Below are 15,780 nucleotides of genomic sequence, written 5' to 3'. Positions count from 1 at the left end.
TGTTATATAATGAATATAATATAAATAATCAGTGGAAAATAGAGCTATGGTTTTCATAGTCCGTGTGTGTTGGGGGGGCAGTATTGGCAGGTAGAAGTCCCTAGGGAACCTGATTTAATGAGCACACAAGATCAATATTTAATTAACATATCAATTGCTGGCATGTCAACTGATGTTTTCCAAAATCCTAGAGGTATAGGCTCTCTTAAGTAGCCAAACTGTCATCTGAAACATTGTTTACAATTCTCCCATTTAACTAAGGCTTAAGAATGGAATGATTACAAATACCAAAGGGGCTGGAGATGATTAAAAGAGGTTTTATTTAAGTGCCACCAAATAACTGGATCTCCTGTACGCATCACAGCTTAGAATTCCCTCACCAAGTTTATGGCCTGGCAACTTCCAAACCCCTTTAACATTGCCTTCCAAAAAAAATCTTTTTTAACTATTTCTTCTTCCAGACCGCTCTGTAGTGGATCATTACAGTCTTTATTTTAAATCTTCAATCTTGGGTTTGCTCTTTTTATTGCTTCGTTCTCATGCTGCTTGGCTTCATCAGTTGGGCATGTACCTTGCTTTGATGGGCACTGCTTTCTGGCTTCTCTTCCCTCTCTCCGTGGGTATGCCAGGTTCAGGGGAGGGCTGCTGGCACCCATGCCTTGTCTACACGGTGCTTGAACATGCCAGACCCTCAAAAACTGTTAGGGTCAGCTGTTTAAACAGCAAGTTGGGCTTCACCTCCTCTTTCTTTTGCAACATTTACTGAGCACTGCTGGGTGTCCAATGTCACCTCAAGGATTCAAAGGTGAATAACGCATGATCCCAGAGAAATCACACCTGTCTATATAGTTAGTGCTCCACCGCGCAGTGCTGGGGAAACACTTGGTGGGAGGGATGCCATGGGCTGCGAAGAGGACGGAGGCAGGTAACAGCTGCTAGCACTTGGCACAGAAAACCGATATGCAAAGGTCTAATGGTTTTCCAAGTGTAGTCCCAGACTAGCAGCATCGGCATCACCTGGGAACTTGTTGAAAATTCTAATTCTCGGGGCCCCACTCCTGACCTACTAAAACAGAAACTTTGGGGATGGGGAGCAGCAATCTGTTTTATCAAGTCCTCCAGGTGCTTCCGATGCACCCTAGAATTTGGGAACCATGGCTCTAGGAGAGGTCTTAAGACCCTTAGGATGAGGGCAGCCCCGGTGGCGGCGCAGCGGTTTAGCGCCTTCTGCAGCCCAGGGTGTGATCCAGGAGACCCTGGATCGAGTCCCACGTCGGGCTTCCTGCATGGAGCCTGCTTCTCCCTCTGCCTGTGTCTCTGCCCCTCTCTCTCTGAATAAATAAAAAATAAAATCTTAAAAAAAAAAAAAGTAGTTGTGGATACCTTAGGAAAAAAAAAAAAAGACCCTTAGGATGAAAAGAGGCGAGACGAAACAAGGCTTTGTGCAAGGCCTCGCGTGCAATCAAGGGGGGGGGTGGTTAGACTTTGCCCAGCTAGTGAGGCCTCCAGGGCTTTAAGCAGGGGCCTGTCGCGCTTACACAACCTCTCCCATCTCGGCGTTCCTGGGAGCTCTAGTATCCTCTGCGCGCCCGGGGCGGAGAGCTAATCAGCACCGAGCTGAGTTGCCGCACCCCCACCCCCACCCCCACCCTCACCCCGCGACCCCAGGCGGCGAGGGAGGTCGGGCGGCCGGTTTTCCGTCCACGAGCAGGTGAGCGCGTGCAGGAGCCGCCGCGGGCGAAGACCGGGAAGGCACCGCCGGGGAGGCGGCCCGCGGCCCCAGGCCCCGCCCCCGGCCCCCGGCCCCCGGCCCCGCCCCCGGGCCCCGGGCCCGCCCCCGGCCCGCCCCCCCGGCCCGCCCCGCCCCGGCGCGCGCCCGGCCCGCCTCCTTGGGAGGGGGGAGCCGGCTCGGTCCGCGCCCAGGCGCGCGCCCGCGGCCGGGTTGCAGGGCTGGGCGCGCGCCCCGCGTCCCGGGCAGGAAGATGGTGGCGAGCGCGCGGGTGCAGAAGCTGGTGCGGCGCTACAAGCTGGCGATCGCCACGGCGCTGGCCATCCTGCTGCTGCAGGGCCTGGTGGTGTGGAGCTTCAGCGGCCTGGAGGAGGACGAGCCGGGCGAGGTGCTCCGACGGCGGGCGGGCGGGCGGGCAGGCCGGCGCGGGGGCGCGCGGGGTCCTGGTGGGGCTGCGGGCGGCCCGGCCGGGAAGTGGGGCACCCGCCGCGTGCGTGCCGGCGCGGGCGGCCGCCGGGAGCGGGCATCGGCCCCCTGGCGCCCCTTTCCCAGGAGGGCCCCGGGGACTGCGCGCGGGGGCGGTGCGTGACCCGGAGGCCCGGGCCGCGGCGGACGGGGGCCCGCGCGGGAGGAGCGGGGCTTGGTGGGGTGGTCTCCGGACCGGGGAGCTCTGAAGGTCAGGCGCCGGGAGCAGGACCGGGGGGCGGGGCCGGGCCCGAGCCTGCTCGGAGGTGGGGAGCCCCAGGCCAAACTTTCTGAAGTTGGGAGGGGGCGGGGGTGTGCGCGTGGTGGGCGGAGGAGCGGGGCCGGGGGACCCCGGGCGTCCGCGCCCAGCCGCGCCTGAGCGGCAGCCACTGCTGGAGAAGTGGAGCCCGGGGCTGGAAGTCGGTACGGCCACTGAGCGAACAGGGAGTGACCCCAAGGGAGAGAACTGGAGTGTCCCCCGGGCATGGCTTTCTTAGCCTGGGGTCTGAAGAAAGGTGGGGGTCTTCAGGAGGAGATGACGGGGGAAGTGAGCTGGTGAGTAGCCCCAGGACATTAGGGAAGGGAGGGTGGGTGGGCTCTAGCTCTTAGGGAATGGGGATAGCATCAGCTGGGTTAGCAGAGCCTCAGGCCCCAGAGAAGGGACAAACCTGTCCAGCTCAGTACCCAGGTCCCTGCTCTGAGAGTGTCACTCACTCTTGGCTGGTTTCAGCTGGAGGCCCAGACACGTCCCCTACCAGGGTGGTCCAGAAGGGTCCAGTGGGGTATGTGCCATCCTGGAAGGTCCAGGAGTTAGGCCAAACCCTGGCCCTAAGCTGTGGGCCAGAGGGCAGGGCTTCTGTGCCCGTACCCCCACCCCCTTGTTTCTGGTGCCTCTAGGGCGGAGAGTCAGATGTTCTGCTTGCCATGTCCTCTTAGGCCTCTCCACCTGGCAGTGTGAAGGCCAGGGAGCCTCCATGTCCACTTACCCTTCCTACAGCTGGGCAGTCTGGAAGGCCTGTTGCGGAGACTGGGAGAAGGACTGCCCTTGTGGTTTGGGAGAGAACCAAGAGGCTGGGATGGTGCAGGAGCTGTAACAGAGTCATGTGAGACCATAACTCCAAAAGGAGCTGAGTGGGGTCAGGAAAAGGCTGATTCTGTGACACCCGAGCAGAGTGAGCTTATTCTGTGTGGACCAGTAAGGAGGAGGAGGACGAGAAGTGTTTTGGGGGTCAGTGTAAGAAGATTGTCTGAGCAGCTGAGACATTCTCCGAAGGCAGTTAGTGCTCGGACCCCAGAGTATGTGAGCAGAGGCCGGTGACCACTCTGGCGAGGGCCATGGCACATCTGAGGCTTCGCAGAAACCAATGGCCCTGAGTCTGTGAGTCTCTGAATGGGCCAAGAGATTGTCCAGGCCTGGAATCCCTGCTGCCCTGCCCACAGCCTGGGGTGGAGAACTGGGGCAGTAGAGTAGTTGGGATCCCACCTCCCCACCTCCTCATCCAGGTTCCTGGCAGAAGCTGCTAGGGCTGGACTGGACTGGAACGGAAAAGATCCTCAGTGACCTAAAGGTTGTGCAGTCCAGGCAGCCATCAGTACTTGGACCCATTCAGCAGCCACATCGTCCAAGCTGGGGGTAGCCAGGCATTGTGGAAGGGTGCCTAGGAAAGTGGGCGCCAGCATGCGACCGACCGCCCCGCCTCCCCATCCCAGGTCTTCTTCCCACACTGCTGCTAAGTGGCAGTAAGACCACAGGCATGTCTCCTAACCTTCCGTGTCCTCGGCAGTGTCCCTCCTCAAGAGGGGGTACTGGTAGCACCTCTCTCACTGGGTGATCATGAAGATCAAGAGAAAATGATGCTCGTGAAGTATTTAGGAGTTCCTGGTGCTCACTGAGCCACCAGTAAATATTATCTTGGCTGTGCACACTGGGAATAGGGACTCATCCATCCAGTTGGTCAGTCAGTCAACAAATGTTTGTTAACTCACACTTCCTAGCAGGCACTGGGCTAAGACTGGGGATACAGAAATAAACAACGTAGACAAGGAGGCCCAGGCGCTGGAGAGATGGTACACAGGGAGAGCCTGAAAGTGGAAAGGAAACTCAGTATCAAGGGGGTTGGTGGAGCTGGGTGATGGGGGGAGGCTTTGCTGGGAAGCAGCACATGTGCTGGAGAAGCCAGTCATCCTGGGGACAAGGGGGACAGAGTCTGGGTAGAGGCCCTGCAGAGAATGGGCGTGGCTGGCTGGTGTCTTCGAGGAAGGGGAAGGAGGGTGTGGGGGGAAGGAGGGTGTGGCATGTTCTCAGGAAGAAGGTTCAAGAGCTAGTCTGGGGCACATCCTAGAGACCCCGAGGGAGGGGTTGTAAGTGAAGCAGGAGGGTGGTGGGGCCAGATGTGCATTTCAGATGCACATTCTACCCATCTGTGCAGGGGCTAGAGTGGAGACTAGGGCTGACCATTAACATCCAAAGAGCCACTTTAGGGTTTTAAAAGCTTTCACAAACATGGTCTCACCACTTACTTTAAACACAGGCTGAGAAGTCTGAAGGTGGGGTGTGGGGTAAGTGATTCTGTGTTCTCTGTCTCTGGGGCTCAGAGAAGGGTACCAAGGAGGACTGCAGAGCTGCAAAGTGGCCAGGACTTTGAATGCCTCCTCAGAGGGCAGAGGAATCCTCGAAGGCCTGAAGGCACCCAGGCCAGAGGTCAGAGGGCCAGTAATCAAAGGGCACCCTGACCTCAGGGCTACTGGAGAAAGTCCCTTTGGGAGCACAAGTATGGGGCCCTGCTGATGCCCATATGATCATTGGTGGGAGGAGGGGGAGGTGGGGGCTGGCCATCCAACAGGGACCACTGCCCCATTGTCACTGCTACCTTCAGGTCCCCCAGCTTTCTTTGAGATTGACCTTCTCAGGATCAGCCGGTGCCCTGCTGCAGTGCAGGACACCAAGCGGTCCATCTCCTCTCACATCCTGTCCCCCACCGCAGCCAGCCTGGCCACGTGCCCCATGCCCTGCCCTCTTGACCAGCTTCCTGTCTTGCTGGTACCAGCTTCCACCCAAGAGCCCACAGCTTCTCTGCCATCTCTAGCCACCTAAGCTCGGGAATGTCTTTCCATGCCCACCATGTAGCCAGGTCAGATGTCACCTGGTTGACGTACACTCAGCCCCATGGAGCTGCAGTAACCCTTCCTGGCTGCCCTCCCCAACGTGCGTGGGGAGATCTTCCTCCTCCCACCCTGCCTTCCCTCTTGTAGTGTCTCCTCAGATGGGGGTGGACGCCCCTAGCTCTCATCGGGCTCCTCTCGAGAGATCAGAGGGCTGGCTGGGTGCCATACACAGAGAGCATAGGTGCTTGGGTGGAGTAGGGGGTCTGGCCCTAAGGTAGCTGTCAGCCTGACACTCGAGGTGCCTCCTGTGCTCTGACGGGAACAGGGGGAGGAACAGGGACAACTCAACCCAATCGAGTCCAAAATGTCTGAGGGCCTTGGCGCCTCTCCTGACCTCCCATTTGAGTATGTCCTAATCCTTTTCCAGTGATGGTAATAATAATAGTAATAGTAATAGTAATAGTAATAGTAATAATAATAATAATAATAATAAGGGTGTCAGCATCTATGGAATGCTGAGCCTGTACCAAGAGCTTTACTCTCATTCATTCATTCAGCCAATATTTATGGAGTGTCTCCCATTCCCAGACACTCTTCTGGGCTCTTGGAATGCATTAGTGAACAAAACAACACAAGCCCGGTCCTCATGGACATTACGTTCTCGTGAGTGGAGAGACACAGAATAACACAGAAGCAATAAATACCTTCTAGCATGAGAGAAGGAAGTAAGTGCTGTGGGAAAAATGAAGCAGAGGATGAAGGAGAGCTGGAGTTTGCACCCAGTGGATCAGGGTGGGCCTTGGTGGGAAGATGCCATCTGAGCAGAGAATTGAAGGGGGCAAGGCCTGGGTGGTGGGGACCTCTAGGGGAGGGCATTCCAGGCACAGGGGACAGTGCCTGGCAGGTAGTGTGGAGGGACACTGAGAGGCCACTGTGGCTGGAGGAGAGTGAGTGTGAGGAGAGGTTAGTAGGAGATGAGATCAGAAGGGGAGGGGTGGCCAGACACAGCTCCCGGAGCCTCTGTAGGCTCTTGGAGGGCCTTTGGGGTTTGCCCTTGGAGGGAAAGCCATGGGTGGTTTGGTGCAGAGGGGCAGTGAGGTGGGGCTTGTTTTAACAGGAACACGGGCTGCTGTGATGGGAATAGACCATCAGGAAGCCAGAGGAGGAGCAGGGGGACCAGGGACGCTGGGCAGGGGTGGCGGTGATGGAGGTCGGGAGAGGTGGTGAGACTCTGGATGTATCATGAAGGTGGTCCCACCAGGGCTTACTGGTGAGGGATCGATGTGAGGTCTGAGGGAAACTAGAGTCAAGATGACTCCCCCCAATGACCTGAAAGAGAGGGTCGCCATTAACAGGTCGGGGAGGAAGTGGAGGAGCTCACTTTTGGACTGGTGGGTTCGAAAGGTCTATCAAGTTCCCAAGGGAGATATTGAAGGGGCAGGCAGGCATTTAAACACCTGAAGGTTCAAGGGAGAAGTCCAGGCCAGAGGGAGAAACCCGAGAGTGGCTGGACTCAGGTCCCCCCGGGAAGCGAGGGTCAGGAAGGGCCCCAGAGTGGCCTTGGGGAGACCAAGGAGAGTGGGCCAAGGCAGCCGGGGAAGCAGCAGAAGCCCCAGGAGGGCAGCTGGGGGTCTAGTGAGGAGGCTGCTATGGACCGGCAGGTCATACTGTCTGTCGAGAGGCCAGGCCAGAGAAGGTGAGGCCTGTGGTGCATGGGTGGGGAGGCCCACGGAGGGGTCCCAGGGGATGGTGAGGGCGCGGCAGATGGCCGTCACAGCTCCTTCCAGCACACTAGCTCACTCTCTGTCTCGTTCACGCTCCCACCTCCTTCCCTACCTGCTCAGAGAAGGTCGGCAGCCTGGGGGAGTCATCTCAGCCAGCAGACAGGAGCCACATGTCCTCTGGGTGCCAGCTACTCCGCTGGACAGGGGGAGATGGGGCTGGGGTGACGGTCCCTCACCTGGGAGCCCAGCCTGCCAGAGGAATGTTCCCCTCCTGGGCAAACGGGATGGTTCACATTGGGGACTTGGAGCTGGATCTTGGAGGATGGGTGGGATTTGGTCCAAAAAGGAGGGGTGCCGAGAAGGGGGACAGGGAGAGGGGGAGTCAGGTGTGCTGGGCCATCTAGGGGAGTACCTGGTTGGAGGAGAGACATAGGAGCCAGGAGGCGGGTGTGGCGGCCGGGATTTCCCTTCTAGGAAGAAGTACCTCGAGGAGCAGTTAGGTAGCAGCCTCCAGCCGCGGGTGCCCTGCGGCCCTGCCTCAGCCGTCTGGCCAGTGCCTGCGTGCGGCAGTGGTTCCCGGCCGTCTGCACCGTTCCCACCAGCTGGCCAAGGCTGTCCCGGGCTGCGCTGTTGTCTGAAGCTCTCCCTTCTGTCCCTTCTAACACCAGGGGCAGGCTGGCTTGGCAGTCTCAGGCTCGGCCTGCTGACTCCTGCCCGCCCCCACCCCCTCCCCATCGTCCGTAGGTGTGAACCCGGTGAGAGTCACGCACTCCAACTCCACCAGGGTCTCAGGCTTCCCCGTGCTCCCCAGCAGGCGAGGCCCCTTGGCTCTCATGGCCTCCGCACCGCCACGTGGAAACGCTGTAGTTGGTAGAGTGCTTTCCTCCTGTCTCCTCCTGTTTCCTCCCTGTCCCCACCCGGGGCCTGGCCGGGACTCCTGCGTCCTCTGCAGGGTCTCCATGCCTTTCTTTTGTGACATATGCAGACCTTCACTTTCATATTTGCTGAAAAAAAGAGCAGTGTCTGATTCAAAAGTACAAGGTGGACACAGTGCCCTGTGGCCTGAGCATGTGGGGATGTGGGGCAGTGGGGCCACGGGGCAGATGGCACCTCCTCCCTGGTGAGTCAGGGAGGCCTCCCAGGGGAAGCATTCCTTGTGCAGAGTCCTCCAATGAATGGCACCCCTCGGGGCAGAGGGTAAGGCTGGGTCTTGTAGGCCTGAGGCCAGCAGGGGAGCTACAGGGCAGGAGGACAGTGACCGTCCCTGTGACCTGGGTCTGCCTGTCTTCTACAGAAAGGAAGGCAGAGGAAGCCACGGCCCCTGGACCCCGGCGAGGGCTCCAAGGACACGGACAGCTCAGCCGGGCGGCGTGGCAGCACAGGCAGAAGGCATGGGCGCTGGCGGGGCCGTGCTGAGAGCCCGGGCATGCCCGTGGCCAAGGTGGTCCGGGCTGTCACCAGCCGGCACAGGGCCAGCCGCCGGGTCCCACCGGCCCCGCCCCCGGAGGCCCCTGGCCGCCAGAACCTGAGCGGGGCGGCAGCCGGGGAGGCGCTGGTCGGGGCGGCTGGCTTTCCACCACATGGAGACACGGGGAGTGTGGAGGGCGCCCCTCAGCCCACGGACAATGGCTTCACCCCCAAGTGTGAGATCGTGGGCAAGGACGCGCTGTCCGCACTGGCCCGGGCCAGCTCCAAGCAGTGCCAGCAGGAGATCGCCAACGTGGTGTGCCTGCACCAGGCCGGGAACCTCATGCCCAAGGCTGTGCCCAGGCACTGCCAGCTGGCTGGTAAGAATAAGAGACAGGCATTGGGCAGAGGGGTGGTAACCCTCGGGGGGTGGCACAGCAGGGATCCTCACTCTCGTTTCTCAGAGGAGGGAAGCTCAGAGGGGCCCACCGCCCTAGCTGAGCTGGCGATAAAGTGCACTAAGCGACAGGGGCAGAGCTAGGACCAGGGAGTGTCAGGCTCCAAGTCCAGGGTCCTCCCTTGGAAGGCAGGCAGTCCCTCTTCCCGCCTCCCTGCCACCCTGTGGCCTGGTGAGGGGCCTCACTGATGCCCTGTTCTCTCCTCTCAGGGAAGATGAACCCCGGCATCCAGTGGGACGAGGTCCGGGCCCAGCAGCCCGTGGACGGCCCCCCAGTACGAATCGCCTACATGCTGGTGGTTCATGGCCGTGCCATCCGCCAGCTAAAGCGTCTCCTCAAGGCTGTCTACCATGAGCAGCATTTCTTTTATATCCATGTAGACAAGGTACTGTTGGGGGGACAACACAGGAATCTGAGCGAGTAGCATCGAGACCCAGAAGGTCACAGATAGCCAGGCTCTCTGATCTGCTCAGATGACCCACATATAGGAGAGGAGACCTAGAATGTGGAGAACAGCCAGCACAGGTGACATAGCCCCTTAGGAGCTGGAGCCCTGCCCTGCAGTCTCTCCATTACATGTCACTTGTCCTGGAGATGGGGTGGGGAGGTTGTCATGCTAGTGGGGGGGCCCCCTGCGGCTGCTGAGTACCCCCACCTACCCCCGCAGCGCTCCAACTACCTGCACCGCGAGGTGGTGGAGCTGGCCCGGCAATATGATAATGTGCGGGTGACACCCTGGCGCATGGTCACCATCTGGGGCGGGGCCAGCCTGCTGCGGATGTATCTGCGGAGCATGCAGGACCTGCTGGAGGTGCCTGGCTGGGCCTGGGACTTCTTCATCAATCTTAGTGCCACCGACTACCCAACCAGGTAGGGGGCAGTGCTCTGAATCCTCCAGAGCAGAAGGTGGCCTGTGGGGGTCCTGGGCATGGGAGGGGCCTGATTGACTCCTTCCCTTCCCCCAGGCCTCATTCTGCTCCCCGGACCACAGCCTCGTTTTAAGGGGAGGGGCTGGTGAAGGTGATGTCAGGATTGAGAGTGACAAGAGACTAGGAAGTAAGCAGAGGCCTGGACAGACATGGGGCACATGGTCAAAGGGCAAGGGGCGGAGGAGGGCTGTAGGTGCCCACCACCGCAGAGCATCATCTGGGGGCAGGGCATGTGGTCAGGACAGCTGTCCGTGAGGCAGGGAGGGGCAGAGGGCGAAGACAGGGGTGCCAGTGGGGAGTGTGCCCTGGGCCTGAGCCAGTCCCCTTAGACACACTGCCCATGCCCCATCCTCTCCCCAGGACCAACGAGGAGCTGGTGGCTTTCCTGTCTAAGAACCGAGACAAGAACTTCCTCAAGTCACATGGCCGGGACAACTCCAGGTGAGGGGTCGGGGAGGCCCCCCCTTGCCCTGCTTGCAGCCCGGTTGTAGAGCCTACAAACCAAGCCCACCCAGATTGAGGCCTGCTGGTCCCTAGGCACACAAGAGAGCCTGCCCTCCCCCAACCCCCCCCCATGACCCTCATCATGGCCTGTCTGCCACCTGCAGGTTCATCAAGAAACAGGGTCTGGACCGGCTCTTCCATGAGTGTGACTCACACATGTGGCGCCTGGGTGAGCGGCAGATCCCAGCAGGCATCGTGGTGGACGGCGGCTCCGACTGGTTCGTGCTGACACGCAGCTTTGTGGAGTATGTGGTATACACAGACGACCCGCTCGTGGCTCAGCTGCGCCAGTTCTACACATACACGCTGCTCCCCGCTGAGGTGGGTAACCCACGTCCCCAGCCGGGCCAGGGAGGCCGTGGGACGGGGTGCCCGTGGCTCACCCTCAACCCCGCCCGCAGTCCTTCTTCCACACGGTGCTGGAGAACAGCCCAGCCTGCGAGAGCCTGGTGGACAACAACCTGCGCGTCACCAACTGGAACCGCAGGCTAGGCTGCAAGTGCCAGTACAAGCACATTGTGGACTGGTGTGGCTGTTCGCCCAACGACTTCAAGCCGCAGGACTTCCTCCGGCTGCAGGTGCTTTCCTAGGACCCCCTGTCCCAGCCCCCTGCCCCCTCCTGGCCCCAGCCTCTGTCTGCGAGAAAGGAATCAGGGTGAGCACCTCGGGGAACCTGGGGGGCTGGGGCTCCAATGGCAGGAGGAAAGGTCCCAGGACCCTGATTGCTAGGTGCCAGGAGGGCCCCCCCCCCAACCCTAGCTACACCGCCTGGGACCTCCAGACCCCTTCATCCCCATTGCCTCTCTTGCTCCAGCAAGTCTCCAGACCCACCTTCTTCGCCCGGAAGTTTGAGTCGACTGTGAACCAGGAGGTACTGGAAATCCTGGACTTCCACCTGTATGGCAGCTACCCGCCGGGCACGCCAGCCCTCAAGGCCTACTGGGAGAACACCTATGACGCGGCCGATGGCCCTGGTGGGCTCAGTGACGTCATGCTCACCGCTTACACCGCCTTCGCCCGCCTCAGCCTGCGCCATGCTGCCACCGCTATACCCCCACTGGCCACCCCACTCTGCAGGTGAGACCTCCCTTCGACATACCGCAGGCCCTCAGCGTGTGGCACCCCATGGGGAGGCCAGTCAGAAAGAGCCAGGGAGCCCCAGGGAGCCCCCAGTCGGAAGCAGGGGAAAATGCAAATAGAACAAAGCGAGCGAGAGCGAGGCACATAGGTGCCGTGGGTGTGAGATCTGGGGCAAAAGAAGTGCCTAGGGATGGGGGACTCCCCAGAGCCCCCTCCCTGGGACTCCAGGCCAACTCGAGTGTGCTGATGGCATCTCCCTTTCTCCCTGCTGGAACCTTCTTAGGTTTGAGCCCAGGGGCTTGCCGTCCAGCGTGCACCTGTATTTCTATGACGACCATTTCCAGGGCTACCTGGTGACGCAGGCGGTGCAGCCCTCAGCCCAGGGGCCGGCAGAGACGCTTGAGATGTGGCTGATGCCCCAGGGGTCGCTGAAGCTGTTGGGGCGCAGTGACCAGGCCAGCCGGCTCCAGAGTTTGGAGGTGGGACAGGCCCTCCCCTTGCTTTCTCTTGACCCCCAGCAAGACCCAGGGTAGTGGGGAGAGGGGGACAGACACCAAGGGAGGGATAAGGACTGGGTGCACGGGCTCTTCTTTCCCAGCAATGGAGCCAGTGTCTCCCTGGCAGGTGCACGCTGAGGAGGGCCTCCCACCCCAGGGTGCACAGAGGGCATGCAGTGAGCAGGGTAGAGACTGTAGTTGCCCTACAGTGCAAGCCCAGTCTTCTAAACCATGGTGGCTTTCTTCTAGAGGGACTTGGAGATTCCATTAGGCTTTGGAGTGTCCTTCCTCTGGCTCTTTCTCAGAGGCCGTGGCTTCATGTGGGGATGGTCTCTGGGCAAAGCCTCCAACCTCATCTCTGCCTTACTGCCCCTACCACTATGGAACAAACCAGAACAGGAGTCCAGAACAAATTTCAGAGCTGAGAAAGATATTAGAAAAATCCTAGTCCAAGCTCTTCCTTTTGCAAATGGAGAAACTGAGGCCTAGAAAGATACAGTGACTGGCCCAAGGTCATGCAGAGAGTTAGAGGCAGCAGCAGAGTAGAGAGGACTTGCCCTCCCCTCCACCCGGCTCCTGCCCAGCTGCCTCCCTCCCTACAGGTTGGCACTGAGTGGGACCCCAAAGAGCGTCTCTTCCGGAACTTTGGGGGTTTGCTGGGGCCACTGGATGAGCCTGTAGCCATGCAGCGCTGGGCCCGGGGCCCCAACCTCACAGCTACTGTGGTGTGGATCGACCCCACATACGTGGTAGCCACGTCTTATGACATTGCGGTAGACGCGGACACCGAGGTCACGCAGTACAAGCCCCCACTGAGCCGGCCCCTGCGGCCCGGGGCCTGGACTGTCCGACTGCTTCAATTCTGGGAACCCCTGGGTGAGACCCGCTTCCTCGTGCTGCCGTTGACCTTCAACCGCAAACTACCTCTCAGGAAAGGTAAGGATCTAGGCCCAGAAGCCAGACAGGATACAATTTGTGCTGGTGACCCCAAGAGGTAGACCATCAGAGCTGACCCTCGAGTAGGGGAAGAGGCAAGGTTGGGGCCTGGATGGTCTGTCCCTTAGGATCCCCACACCGTGCTAGGGTAGTGAGGCAAGCTTGGTGGCCAGGTGGACTTGGTTTTGGAATATTGCTTTGACACTTTAATTGTGCCTTTATCCTCAGCAGATTACTTGGCCTTCTGATCCGATTGGCCACCCAGTCCATCATGTGGCTGGGTGGGCAGGGTCCCATGGCCCTCCCCACAGGCATAGGCTTCAGGTTCCCTCAAGGAGGGCCTAATACAACTGCCTCCTGGGAGATATTAGGGATGAGTATATGGGTAAAAGTGGCTTGTATACAGTAGGTGCTCAATAGGGAGGTAGATGTTTTCTTGCTCTGGCTATGTCTTATCACAGAGAAGGTGGGTCAGAGCAAGGGTAACCCAGACAAAGATGGGGTACTGGGGTGCTGTGGCAGATCCAGAGCAGACGAGCCACACCCCTGTTCTCCCGGGACTCCCAGCCTGATGCAGGAGGTGGGGACAAATGGAGGCCAGCTTTCCAGCAGGCCGGTATTGGAGCTGAGCCCTGATGAGCTGGAATTTTATAGACAGAGAAGGCTATTCTAAGCTGAGGAGACAAACCCCACAGGCATCTGGTGCATGAGGGAAACGGGGCCGAGGGGGTAGGAGATAAGGGCGTGGGAAGGAAGGCCAGCAAAGCTAGGAGGGCCTGAGTGTGGGGCCCCTGATGGCTCTGGGAACCACTGGAAGTGGCTGAGAAGGGGCATAGGAGACAGAGACCAGACCATTATGGGAAAGTTACCTTATCTTCCAAAGTGCCTTGAATCCACTCTTCCAAATCGTCAAGTTGGGAATTCAGAAATTATGGTCTTGATTTCACTTTTCTTTTTTCTTTTTTTTTTTTTTGTTTATTTATGATAGTCACACAGAGAGAGAGAGAGAGAGAGAGGCAGAGACACAGGCAGAGAGAGAAGCAGGCTCCATGCACCGGGAGTCCGATGCGGGACTCGATCCCGGGTCTCCAGGATCACGTCCTGGGCCAAAGGCAGGCGCTAAACCACTGCGCCACCCAGGGATCCCCCTGGTCTTGATTTTATAAAACTAACAGTTTTACAGGTATAAAAAGTTCTGTGGATTAGCACAAGGTCACAAGTCACTCAGCGAGTTGTGACTCTGTTCGAGTTGGGACAGAAGCTGGGGTGCCCAGACCTGAATGCCAGGGTCTGGCCTTCTTGGAATCAGTTAGGCAGGGCTCACTTACTGCCTCTTCTGCACCCCCCAGATGATGCCAGCTGGCTGCACGCCGGGCCACCCCACAACGAGTACATGGAGCAGAGTTTCCAGGGCCTCAGTGGCATCCTGAACCTGCCTCAGCCAGAGCCCGCAGAGGAGGCCGCCCGCCGGCATGCAGAGCTCACAGGCCCGGCACTTGAGGCCTGGACAGATGGGGAGCTGAGTGGCTTCTGGTCTGTGGCCGGACTGTGTGCCATGGGCCCCTCCGCCTGCCCCTCCCTGGAGCTCTGCAGACTGACCAGCTGGAGCTCTGTGTTCCCCGACCCCAAATCAGAGCTGGGGCCTGTCAAAGCAGACGGGCGACTCAGGTAGCAGGGCCCCAGCCAACACCTCCGGATGACCCGGGGAATTGCACCTTACAGACAATGGAGGGGTGTTCCCCTCACAGCAGGCAAGAACCAGAGGCCCAGGCAGTACGTCCTTGCCAGCCATTAAGAACCCGAGCAGACGGCAGGGAAGATGGGCGTGGTACTTATTGCTGATGGTTCTGCTGGGGACCAGAGGGTTGGCAGGAATGTGGGGAGAAGGGCTCTAGCCTCCATGCCCCGCTCCTCCTCACTTTCCTTCTAGGTTTCTTGGTTTTTTGGTTTTTTTGTTTTTGTTTTTTGGTTGTTGTTTTTAATGGGTGATAGGGGGAGGAACTGGAAATGAAAACTGTGCAATAGGGCTCAGAGCAGCCCCAGGAAGTGGGCCATGGCTCTGGGGAGCAGGGGCCTGAGGAGCCCATCTGCTGTTGCTCTGGAGGAGGCTGAGCTGGCCTCAATCTCCAGGGCCTCGTTCCCCCCCCCAACCCCCCCACCCCCGCCTGGGCCTGTGGTGCTCATGGCTGAAGCTCTCCAGGGGTACAAGTGCCATGCCAGGCTCTGAGGCCCGGAGAACAGGTGATTTGGGGGAGCGCTGCAGAGCTGGACTCTAGCGAGACAGCCTCTCCTCTTATAGCCAGGGGACTGTAAAAGAAGGGGTGGGGCTGGCTCAAGGGCTTTCCGGCATGTCCTGCCCCTTGGTAGGCAAGGCAGGGCATCAGGGCCTGCTGAGACCAACACAGAGTCTCCCAGGTACCCAGAACTGCAAGCAGGGCCTGGGCTCCCGCCCTGGAGGGGCGAGCCCTCATGAGCAGTGTGGGAAGAGGACTCTGTCGGGGCTCTCAGAAGAACCTAGAGCAGCATTGTGCCTGAAGCTCAGTGTGAAGTCTGAAATATGCAACAGAAGAAATATATCTCTATCTCTCTAAGTCGAGCCTCTGTGTCTTTTCCTCCTGAGTGTTGGGAAGCTGTCACTGTCTGGCCTTCTCCTGAACGTCTTCACTGGTATGCGTTGGTAGCCATGAGAAGGTGGAGGTTTCACTTCCCTAGAGTGGGAACGGTTTAGAATCCAAGAACTAAGAGGGATGCAAGAACCCATCTAAAACAGCTCCCTCTTTTTTCTGAGGGCTAAACAGGCTCAGAGAGGCTTGGACACTTGCTCATTGCCACCCAGTAGACCAGTGCAAAAGCCAATTCAGTTGTCAAGGGCCTTGACCCAGCAGCTCCACAGGAGGTCAGCTTGTTTGCCTTTGGCATCACCAGGGGCCCATCCCATGAGCCCTC

The 15,780-nt window shown here is 59.1% G+C and overlaps 1 protein-coding gene across 1 annotated transcript; it reads left to right on the top strand.

Annotated features, from left to right (window-relative positions):
* The first annotated feature begins 1,905 nt into the window (after positions 1 to 1,905).
* XYLT2 (xylosyltransferase 2) lies at positions 1,906 to 15,425 on the top strand. Its single transcript, XM_041726393.1, has 11 exons — positions 1,906 to 2,117; positions 8,318 to 8,810; positions 9,098 to 9,273; positions 9,556 to 9,758; positions 10,178 to 10,258; positions 10,426 to 10,642; positions 10,723 to 10,899; positions 11,136 to 11,398; positions 11,685 to 11,880; positions 12,501 to 12,834; positions 14,184 to 15,425. The coding sequence occupies exons 1-11, from the start codon at positions 1,983 to 1,985 to the stop codon at positions 14,504 to 14,506; spliced, it is 2,598 nt and encodes an 865-aa protein (XP_041582327.1). The 5' UTR covers positions 1,906 to 1,982; the 3' UTR covers positions 14,507 to 15,425.
* Positions 15,426 to 15,780: the final 355 nt, after the last annotated feature.

This window comes from Vulpes lagopus, chromosome 12 (genome assembly GCF_018345385.1).
Source record: "Vulpes lagopus strain Blue_001 chromosome 12, ASM1834538v1, whole genome shotgun sequence".
NCBI lineage: Eukaryota > Metazoa > Chordata > Mammalia > Carnivora > Canidae > Vulpes > Vulpes lagopus.
The sequence above is the reverse complement of the archived record's forward strand: the minus strand, read 5'-3'. Positions and strand labels throughout refer to the sequence as shown.

Bases quoted from the DNA above. Each gene is read 5' to 3' on its own strand.
- XYLT2 (XM_041726393.1), top strand. From the start codon at position 1,983: ATGGTGGCGAGCGCGCGGGTGCAGAAGCTGGTGCGGCGCTACAAGCTG. The intron at 10,259-10,425 runs GTGAGGGGTCGG...TGCCACCTGCAG, and splicing joins CATGGCCGGGACAACTCCAG to GTTCATCAAGAAACAGGGTC. The intron at 11,399-11,684 runs GTGAGACCTCCC...GAACCTTCTTAG, and splicing joins CTGGCCACCCCACTCTGCAG to GTTTGAGCCCAGGGGCTTGC.